Genomic DNA, 11,317 nt, shown 5'->3' with positions numbered 1-11,317 from the left:
AAGAGAGTCGGCCGATGTGACGACAGCCGGAACAAAGAATGCTGGGAGTTTGAGTCGCCTCAGAGTTTGTTAGAAAAAGCTGAGAATGAGTCAAAGGACCATGAATGTCGCTGAGCATGTTTCATCAACTTTCAGGTGTGTTTCGCATCACTGCAGAGCAGTTTCTAAAGCTTCTGTTTGGTCGCCTTCAAGTTTTGAGTAGAAATATGCGGCTGGTTAACCGTTTCCATCATCAGTAAGTCTCTAGCTACATCCACACTGATACATTTTCATTTAAACTTGGAGACTTTTTGAAACATTGGTGACGCTGTTTTGGTTGGTAAATTCCAAGGAAAACTTTCTGATTGGACCATCGCAAAGTTCATTTCCTGAGTCTCCTTTGACGTGGACATTTTTCATTGGAGAACACAGACATCAGCCTCGACTATCAGCAGTCCACTCAGCATGGATAATGAATTACAGCCATTACTTTGTAGTTTCTGCTTACCGATGATACTATTTCTGAAACAGTACTAAAACCGCTCAACTGGACAGAGATCATTTTTTCTTTAAATTGAAAATGTATTAGTGTGGAAGGAGCTTCTTGCGTTGCTGGTCTTCCTGCAGTTTTATATGAATTTATTTAACCACAAATGAAGATAAGATTAAGAATCTTTTACAACAGCATCCTACTTGAGGCAAGCAGCACCACAGGTAGACAGGTTACATGCATAAAATGGTTTATATCAGGTTTTAAAGGCTCATAAAATCACAGATATACACATCACAGATCAGTGATGAAGACCAAGCAGGGCCGGTTTCAGTCCCTGATACGCACATCTAAATATGTGTGATTCCAAGTTGTGTAAAGTTGTTTTAAGTTCATTTTGTGAGATTTTTAGCGTTTCTCCTCGATTCAGTCAAGCTCTGAAACAGGAATAAGTCTTGGGATCGAACTCAACAGCCTCTTGTACTTTTTGGCTGATACAGATCCGTAGATATGAAGGAAGCAGATCAAGGACAGTTTTACGAATGAGAACATGCCAGTGCTGAGTTTGGACGTGGACAGGACACACAATCTAACTCCAGTGTATAACACACTGAGGTAACAGGTTTAAGATTTGTAAAAACCTCATTGCTCCTGCATCCACTGCATGGAAGCCTGTACATGACTTCATCCAGCACAGGCATTTTGGTTTTAAGAGATAGACAAGACTCGATTCTGAAGTAAAAACCTAATTTTAGCTTTAGAATTATACAGGAAGTTGGTGAAATCTCGAGGGAAGCAAAACCAAACCGGCGACCTTAAGGCATCAGACAGCTGCATAAACCTGCTGAGGTGATGATGATTCTCACAATGAGAAGCTTTGATTTAATTTAATTTGACTATAAAAGTTCATATAATCATTTTAGTGTCACGAGTGATGGAAATTACGTCATCTGCACTTCTTGTACGAAAATGTACATGCGAGTCAAAATGTGCAGCTGTAATTTAGACACTGTATATGAGCAGACATGCTGAACACCATGATTCTATTAGTGTGTTGGGACCAGAACTGAGATTGAATATAACATCCAATGAAACAGGAGAAGAAAACTGAAACAGAAGAAAAAAAAATTGACATGCAACACCACAGACATGGTCCTTGAATTCAAAGTAGCTTTTAACTTTATGTAAAAGGATAATCATTTAGTGCTTTTATATTTCTAGTGACACAGTTAACAGCCAACTCTTGTATGTTCAGATCTAAAGTAACTTTAACAACATCAGTTCTGCAACCAGGGAACAAAAGTCTTCCGACTGTTTAAGTGACATTTACATCAAATTTGACCTGTGATTGTAAAAGTTCTTCTGAATTTGACCGCTGCTGCTGCTCAGATGACATTTACTGTAGATGAATTTATGTAGAAAGTTCTATTTTATTTGGCATGTAAAGGAGTTGTGTTGCTCTGTGCGACTGCGCAGTTTGAACTCTGTGGCAATAAAAGCTGACTGATCTACTGTTCAAGTATCTGCTCTCTTAATTCTGCTTTTCCTGCTGTATTACTTGTTAATGTGTGGGTTTCAGTCTCCACCTCCTCTGCCTCCAGTAGCTTCCCAAAAACATTCCAGTGTTATACCTCGTTTGATTGCTTTTGTTGACTTCTTGGTTTTGTTTTAATTTTGCTGTTGTCTGCTGGTCTTCCTGGCTGATTTCAACCCCTCTCACCAGATGCAGGTATAAAAATGCAGATATTGTTGCCAGACTTTCAGATGTTGAAGTTCGTCTGTCTGTTCTGGGTTTCGGACAGATTGCCACATGTGGTGAAGCTTTTGTTGCACTTGCAGAAGGCAAATGTTATCTCTTTACTTTGCTCACTGTCTGCAGATACAGTAGGACGACAGATTGGAAAAACCTACAATAAGCATTTCAGTAAGATGTTTACCACAGTGTACTGCCAGAACAGCTTCCATGTTCTTTACCATTCATTCTCCAAGACTCTGGAATTGTACTGGAGCGACAGAACACCGTTCTTACAAATTCCCTCGTTTGGTGTTTTGATTATGGAAATGAGAGCTTTGTCTAACGTGTCTGTCCAAAATCTTCCAAAGGTGTTCAGTTGGGTTTAGATCTGGTGACTGTGAAGGCCATATTATATGAATCATCATATTCACCAAGCTTCTGTATGATTGTCTTGTGTCCTGTGGATGGGAGCATCCTAGAAGAAACCACTTCCCATCAGGATAGAAATGTTTTCTCATGGGATAAAGGGATAAGGGGACCCACTGAACCCGAACCACATCGGCAAAATGTCCCCAAAAGTGCAACAAGGACACCAGGTCCCCTCACCGGAGGCTGAAGGTTTTCATTTGAAGGTATCACAGTTTGTGTTTTTGCTGTAAGATTTGGTTACTGTGCATTATTCTATACAAGTTGCAGGACTGTTGATCTTAGTTTTGTGATCAGTATTGCTTTGCTTCATTATTAGCATCTAGCAGTGCTAATCATTGTACCGAAATTATTAGGTAACCACAAACTTAGTTTATTAGAGTGAACATTTTCAGTGCAGGCTTTTTGATTCAGTACACAGTTTCCTGTATGAATGCAGCCACTACATGTGTAGGATGTGAAACAACAAACGGCATTTTCAGCGTTTTCTTGTCATAAATTTAAAGCATTGAAAAGAATTAGGAACAGCAGCCACATAGGGGAGTTTCAAATTCATGGAGTTTTGACATAAGGTAAATAATATCTTTTTGGCTCAGTGGTTAGCACTGTTGCCGGTTCACGTCCCGGTGGGGGCACTGGAATCTTTCTGGCATTTGCTCCCCGTGCAGCGTGGGTTCTCTCCGGGTTCTCCGGCTTCCTCCCACAAGTCCGAAAAAATGTTGAGGTTAATTGGTGATTCTAAATTGTCCATAGGTGTGAATGTGAGTGTGCTTGGTTGTCTGTCTCTAAGTGTAGCCCTGTGATAGACTGGTGACCTGTCCAGGGTGTCTCCTGCCTTCGCCCTAAGTCAGCTGGGATAGACTCCAGCCCCCCGCGACCCGAGTGAGGATTTAGCGGTGTATAGATGATGGGTGGATGGGAGATAATTTTTTTTTTTAATGGTTGACATGCTTAGTCATGTCCTAAAATGGTGCATTTGTTTGCAACTGTTTTCATTTATGGATTAATCTACTTTTGGTACCGAGTGTAAATCTGAATAAACAGCAGTAGTTGTGTTCATGGTAACAAAGGAACATGTCACACTGTGTCATAGTGTTGGTGATGTGGTTTTAGTAATGTGGACTAATAATAATGGACTACAGTAAGCTCTACTGAGAAATTAAATATCAGCCTCTGATACACAACGAGCACTGACTAGGAGATAAATAACAAAACACGCTGATACATTAGGATGTGGTGTCAATAACTGCTAAAGAAAAAGCTGAGCACAAGCTTTAGAAGAAAGTTTTTAATTTCAGACAAAAACCGCAAAGCACAAATCACAGCAAACTGAAGCACGTGACACAACACAATCTCTAATAAAGCCTCAGTGACGGCAGACAGTAAGTTTCTTTATCCCTGTTGTAAAAAATTGTTTCTTCAGTCTTTTCACTGTCTGTATCATCCCAAAACATGTCCACAATCACCTGAAGGTGGCTCATGTTTTTTTATAAATGAATATTTTTATAAATTAAAATTCAAGACAAAGCATTATATTAATTCTTAATTTTGGTAAGCAGTCATTGCTGGTTTGGTTTCATTGGATAATCGATTTATTTTTTTTGATGCAGTGTCATATGAAACACAAAAAAGTCACCTTAAACATCTTGACAAATCCTGTGTTCTTGATTTCTTCCTTTAAGACCATGTTTTCTTCAAATTTTAGAACATATCTGGTGCAATCAAAGAGTTTTGAAAAGTTTTGTGCTTGACATGTTTACATCAGAGGGCTTTCAGGGAGCATTAAAAGAGTCACAGGAGCACTGGGAGCAGTGCATCACTCATTGAAGAGACTACCTCAATTTGGATAGCAGCCAAATTTCAATGAAGCACAGTTTTTTGATTTGTACAAGTACATTCTTGGAATTTTTTTGGCATGTATTTTGTTAGAAACAGGTGTATTACTTTCACCCCACTGACATATTATTTTTGGAAAACAAGATTTTTGTTTTGAAATGTAAACTGCATGACTGGTTAAAATATAGATTTTTTAGCAGTCTTGCAGTTTGTGACTCGAAAGACTCTCAGGACAGTGTTTTGATTTATGCATCCATGGGTACGCAAGGAACTGCATGAAATACATTTTACCATCTTCCAAGCTGCACGAGACCCAGATGTTACAGATCTCAGCATGCAGTCCAAAATTTGTGTTCACGCAGTTGCTACGCTACAGTGCACGTGTGCAGAAAGCACAGACACTGATCTACTGCACATTTATGGAAGTGTCCTTCAAGCGAACTAGAAAGTAGTATAATGACTATCGCTTGTGGTGTCCACATCTGCAAAGGGAGTATAATCAAGGTGTTGCTCTTTTTAGTTAGAAATTTGCATGTCATTTCATGTCTTAGTGCTATCTTCAGCCTTCTTCATTTCTTTACATATTGCTTCCTTCACAGCATCCTTTCTTACCTGCTCCTTCTCTGATTGTACCTTTAAAAACTAATCGAGCCTCCATCTCAGAGGAGTTGTCCTGATTTTATTCAAGCCTGCAGTACTGATTTACTTATTTTTTATTGAAAAATAAAGTTCCTATTACATTCATTGCTGCTAAACAAATGTTCTGATGAAAGCGTTGAAATTGTATGTCTTTCTGCATCATCAGCATTTTAAAATGCACAATGACAAAGCCTGTAAAACTAAGCTGCAGCAAGAAATCTGAAGGATTAAAAATAAATCTGAACGAAAAGTGCTTTAGTGCTAAAACTTTTATTATTTGAGCAGTACAGCTGCTTGAAAAAGTCTTTATCCAGTAGTAAATGATTAAATGCTGGCATATGTAGGCATTTCAGTGTGTTGAATCATCAGAGTGAATATATCTCCACCTTTAAAGGAGGGGTATTTTCCTGCTTACAAACCATTTAATATTTTTCTTTATTTCTCTTCATGTCTTAAAATATCTTAGTTTCTCCATGTTGTTATTTGGTTTCAAGAAGTCTAGGGCAATAAACTGTTTGGACACACTGCAGAAAAAGTCTTATCAGGTTCATTCTGTTTTTGATCTACTGCTATTTGTTGTTGTTTTGATGCACTCTGAGTTACCGTAGCTGTTGGTACCACACCGCAAGCTCAATGGAGAAGCTAAAATTAAATCTTGGCACCAAATAGTCATTGCCCCAAGGTCCTGAAGTGGAAGCCACCTCCAGAGAGAGGTTACTTGCATAACTAAAAAACAGGATTTAACAAGAAGGATTTTTTTTGGAGTGTAACAACATGTGTATGGACTATTGTTTTTGCTGACATTGCCTCCTACCTCCTACCAGACTCTATTGTCTAACACCATCTTTTGAACAAATCAGATACCTTCCAAGGAAGGAAGAAACTAAGTATTGGTTTCATCACTTTCCACTGGTGCGACATCCCCTTCAGGGGCAGATGTGACGTGCTTGACTATTTCATCACATCACAGTGAAGAGTATCAGCTACACAACATGCACATCACTGTACTGACAAAAGTGGACATGGCTGCATCTCTTTAATACCCCTCCTTTAAAGTTTGCAGTTACAAATACACAGAGTTTGATCGGGCGTTTGTTGTGGATACTTTGTTGATAACTGTGTGACTGACTACAGCCTAATTTGGAGGAGGTGTGGTGGTGGTGCCATTCCAGCTGTAGGTTCCAGGAGTTGGGGGCGGCATGTTGAAAGATCGGGTAAAAGGCCATTCGCAGGAGTCGGGGTGCAGCAGAAACCCAGAGAATGTGCTGGTGTATTCTGTGTCAGTGTACATGCCGTTGTTTTCTGTGTCCTTGACCTGCATCCATACACGGTCTTCCATTGCAAGATGGAGGACAACCTTGTGGCTGATGGTGGATGGGTAGGTTCCTTCTGTCATTTTGGCTTTAGGATAGAAGTTGTGGAAAATGCCAACTTTAAGTGGCTTCTTGGCAACTGCAAGGTGGAAGCTGAAGACATAGGTACCGTTGACAGGGGCCGTGTAGATACCCATTGATGGGTCAAAGTGCCCCTGCTGGTTGGTGAGAACACGTGGGAAAGAAATTGGATAGTCAGGAGCGGGATATGACTCGTTGGTAGATGCTGAGAATGCCGACTGGATGACAGGGGAGCAGGGACCATGCGGTCCCGTGGCACCCGTGTCACCCTGGTTGCCTTTTGGCCCCATAAGTCCTTTCTCCCCCTTTGAACCAGTGTCACCTTTGGCCCCCATGTCACCTTTTTCTCCTGACATTCCATCAACACCGTCCGCCCCATCAGTGCACTCACACATTCCCTGCTCACCTTGATCCCCCTTCTGGCCATTCATACCAGGTTCCCCAGTTGTACCTAAGTCCCCCTTGTCACCCCTCATACCCTTGGGTCCCTCAGATCCCTTCATCCCAGGCAGGCCCTGGGCTCCACCTGGACCAGGTTGACCTTTTTCACCTTTTTCACCTGGGACACTTTGGCAGGCAGGGCAGGTGCCAGTTTCTCCTTGGGGGCCCTCTGCACCAGGGGGTCCCATAGATCCTAGGTCCCCTTTCTCCCCTGCAAGTACACACACAATATGCATGTTTGCATTATTTTTGACATACAATGCTTTCCCTCACATTTTTCTTCTTCACTTTTTTTTTTTTTTTTTTTTTGTATGAAGAACTGTTGTGGTAGTAGTTCAGGAAAAATCTTTTCAGACTAATCTGGTCACATCTATTTCATTTTAAAAAGCTGGCATATATTTAACAAATCTAAATCAGTTCCTTGTAACATCTCTGAGCATTTGCGTTGAAACAATGGCATACTTCAAAGAATCTTGGCAACTCCCTCCCTGTAAATATCAATGTTTTTGATGGGCTTTGGAATTGAGACATTTTATTTAAAAGAAAAATGAAAAAAAAAAAAAGAAGAAGAAGAAGAAGTAAAATCCAGATTACCGTAGACCTTCTCACTAAGCTTTGTTACTGGGTATGGACTCTGATATTGAAAGTGAAAGCAAATTTACAGATGGTGTGTTTATCAATATGCATGTGAGAAAGAGACAGAAAGAATAACAGTTTGGTAAGCAGCTTTAAACATCAGGGAGACTTTGTTTTTACGGTCTTGTGAAGCCATCAGGCATTGTATTTATTTTTGAAAAGCCAGCAGAATCCCTTTATTTTAATAGAGTAGTGTCCCTCAACACTTCCTGTTAACTTTTTCGGCTAAATAGGGGCTTTGCTTTTGAAAAGCCCACATACATGATTTGTGAGCTGTGCTAATTTGCTTTGATGCTACTGTTAGATATGTCCTGCTAATCGAGACACAATAACTGTACCGACTTCCAAGACCTCGAGTCACTTAGGGACTGAGGTTGGGCCTGTCTGAGGTGCTAAACAAAAGAATTCACTGGGATTTACATGAATTAATTTAGCCTTTTATTAAAGAAAAAAAAGAGATAATCAGCTCATGATAATGCGTGCACATGCATAATCAAAGTAATCAAAGCAAGCAACTGAAAATAGCGATCAACAAAAAATATGGCGACCAAGTTCACACCCCTCTCTCCCTCAGACAATGAAAAGGTGAACAGGTGAGTATATTGGCTTAAATCCCCGCCCATATCCATGTGACCCGCTATCCCTCAATTCAATGTGTTCACAAAAAAATATCATAACTAAAACAATCATTAACAATAATCAATATGCCCCTTAACCTTATTTTAAAAAATAACAGTTTACTCGTGGCTTCAACAATAGCATTATACATAGTCCATGGAGGTAGCCATGTTTGATGCTAAACTGAGAAAGAAGGATTCATAACACTTAAACAGTACAAACAGTTATAGATATCAAAACACCGATTCAGACAAACACAATTTAAAATCTTGTGATCCATTTAAACTTTGAATGAAGTTTCTACTATGAAATATGCCAGAGTAACAGCGTTCCAAAGATAGCTGTTTTTGACAGTTGTCTGGCCAACTACCTGATCATTTCAGAGAATTTTGAATGCTTTTTTTGTTTGTTTGTTGGGGTTTTTTTTTTTTAGGAATTTCCTAAAAACCAAACTACAAATCACTACCAAAAGACATTGCACACAATTCCCAATCAACCCGCACGTTCTGATTTATAATTGGTAGTGGTTTTGTCAAAGCTGCAGGAGAACATTGGTGATGAAAATCATGCAGATAGAACCTATAAGAATAAGTCATACATTGGCACAAAATCCCAATATAAATAAAAACTTGAAAAAATCTGTTCTAAAATCTAAATGATTTGGGTCTGTTTTTTTATGTTTAACATGTAAATAAATATTTTTTTAGTAATTATACTAGAACAAAACTGTAAACTAACAGTAAATTATTTTTTTTTTAAATTTACAGTTAAATATGTTTTTAAAAAATAGATTTTTTTTAACACAATTCTTTCCTGACCTTTAACAAGTACTTATTTTAAATAAGTACTTTTTACTCATATAAAAAGCAAATACCACAATATTTTTCTTCATAAAGTTATTTCTGTAAACAAACCCAACCAAACCTTAACTGCAAAGTTTTCAAAACATAAAGCTGTTTTTACTTCTTCAATAATGATATGTTCTTGGAGGGCATGATTATCCCTATTCAGGACTCTTATGTTGCCATACGTAGAAGGTCTTTCAGGGTCCACTGGACCCCAAGAAAGAATATGTGCAAAATATTTTTTGGTATTCATTATAGACTTTTATACTATGTTAAATAACTTTTCGGTTAAATTAACCAAGGACTTGACTTGGACGATCTCACTTTCTTTTAGTCATTATCAAGAGCATCCCTTTAATTTAACTAATTATCATTGGATCCAGGACGTATCCATAAGTAGTTATGTTATCTCAAACCCCATAATATTTTCTTTAAGTAAGCTGGTTCCATGTAGCACTAATAACCCTTCCAACAGAGGATCTTTTATATAGAGTGATATCAGCAGACCTTTGAATCCTCGCTGGCCCTTTGTCCCGGTGAAACCAGTGATGCCACTCATTCCCTTAGCCCCCATTTCTCCCTTCATACCTGTAACAAAAGACAGAAATAATGGAAAAAATGAAAACAAGATTAAAAGCACGAGGACGTAACCTGCATGAAGACATACTAAATTGATGTTTTGTTAAGTGAATACACAAACAACAACAATTCCATTGGCCCACTTTGAACGCAGCAGCAGAATGAAACTTGGTTAGGGTCTAAAGTTTGCTCGAGTTCCTGGACAGACTGACGCTAAAAACTTTAAGTAAGCTGTATGTTAGATTTGAATTTTTATTTATCCTTGGAGTGGTGCCCTCACAACTCTATGGTTGACACTCTTCCTACCTGGCTATGACTCTGAACTCAGATAATCTGACTCACCTGATTTGGGATGCAGGTATAAGCCATTGGCCGCTCATTTGAGGTGGTTTTATTCTTGCTTTCTGCTAACTGCGTGTTCAAATCAAATTTTGTCATAGGTTTGGAGTGTGTAAAAACTGCCACAGCAGTACTGAGGTTTTGTCATGTTTGTTGTTGTCACCAGTGCAGTGATTTAGAGTCCTGGATTTGTAACTCACCCTTCATCCCTTCAGGGCCTGTGAATCCTTGTTGACCTTTATATCCCATCAATCCTCTTTTCCCAGGACTCCCAGGTTTACCTGAACAAATGTTACAGTCAGACCAGTTTTCTACACAACCTTTTGGAAACATTCTCAGACTTTGTTTTGCAAATGAAGCCTAAAGCCTAAAAGGGAAATCAAACTACTAACCCTGCTAGTGTACCTTATTTCACAGACTCTTTGTTTGATGTATGACGTGGTTTTCAAGCTCTTTCCTGTCATGACCTCATTTGGAAGCCACAAATCCTTGTTCCTCACGTCACCCAATTTACACTGATTGACACGATTAACAAACATAGCAGGGATTTCCCAACCAAGTCATTTATTCTTTAGTATCCACCAAGATGCAATCCAAAACAATTTTCCTACATAAATACACACAAGTATTGCAAAATAGGTGTAGTGCCCGGTTGCACCACCAGGCGGAGGCAGGCCTGTCAGTGCTGACAAGCAGACAGCATTATGGTGTTTGGGCTTGTAAAGAAGCACCATGACCAAGTCTTCTGTGAGGATAAGTGTGGACATATCAAATTATGTTAGGATCAGTTAAGATGTTGTTCTTATATCCCAGTGGCAAATATAACAGCTGCTCATGGTGAATTTCTATATTTAAATAATTGCTGAGCATTGTTGTTGCACATATTCAGTAGATTGTTCAAGTTTATAACATGTGTGACAGCGGACATAAGCAAAAGATGGGACTTAGATTCTTACTGACAGCAATCAATTAAGAATTGCCTTGATTGGCCTCGATCCCTACACCAAGACACAAGTGGGTTATTTTAGCTGATGTGCATACCTGGAAGGCCCCGGGCTCCACGGTCTCCTTTTGGCCCAACTTTGTTTTTGCAGTATGAACAGATGCAGGAAGGTGGAATATGTCCTATTTGAAATCTGTCACAATCCCAGGGCTGGGGCAGTTCTATGAAATCATTGGTCAAGTTGCCGCTGCGCAGCAAAGGGTTTATGGGCCTTTCTGTCATCATCTTGGTTGCACTATCAGTGGTTGGGAATTCGGCGGGCATTTCCTTCATCATCTCGGTGGTGCCGCTGACGGTGGGGGACTCGGTGGGCATTTCCTTCATCATCTCGGTGGCGCCGTTGACGGTGGGGGAGTC

At 39.5% G+C, this 11,317-nt stretch overlaps 1 protein-coding gene across 1 annotated transcript in view; it reads right to left on the bottom strand.

The window, feature by feature from the left end:
• Positions 1-6,240: 6,240 nt before the first annotated feature.
• LOC103367708 (collagen alpha-1(XXVII) chain-like) overlaps positions 6,241-11,317 on the bottom strand; it is a 19,003-nt gene continuing 13,926 nt past the window's right edge. Inside the window, exons 6-9 of the mRNA XM_008295825.1 lie at positions 10,999-11,287; positions 10,158-10,238; positions 9,547-9,627; positions 6,241-7,151 (exon numbers count right to left, since the gene is read on the bottom strand). Of these exons, the coding sequence (XP_008294047.1) occupies positions 6,241-7,151; positions 9,547-9,627; positions 10,158-10,238; positions 10,999-11,287 (1,362 nt within the window). The remainder of the gene's footprint in view (positions 7,152-9,546; positions 9,628-10,157; positions 10,239-10,998; positions 11,288-11,317) is intronic.

Source organism: Stegastes partitus, unplaced genomic scaffold, assembly GCF_000690725.1.
Source record: "Stegastes partitus isolate 25-593 unplaced genomic scaffold, Stegastes_partitus-1.0.2 Scaffold1078, whole genome shotgun sequence".
Classification (NCBI taxonomy): Eukaryota; Metazoa; Chordata; class Actinopteri; family Pomacentridae; genus Stegastes; species Stegastes partitus.
This window is presented reverse-complemented; position numbering and strand designations above follow the sequence as displayed.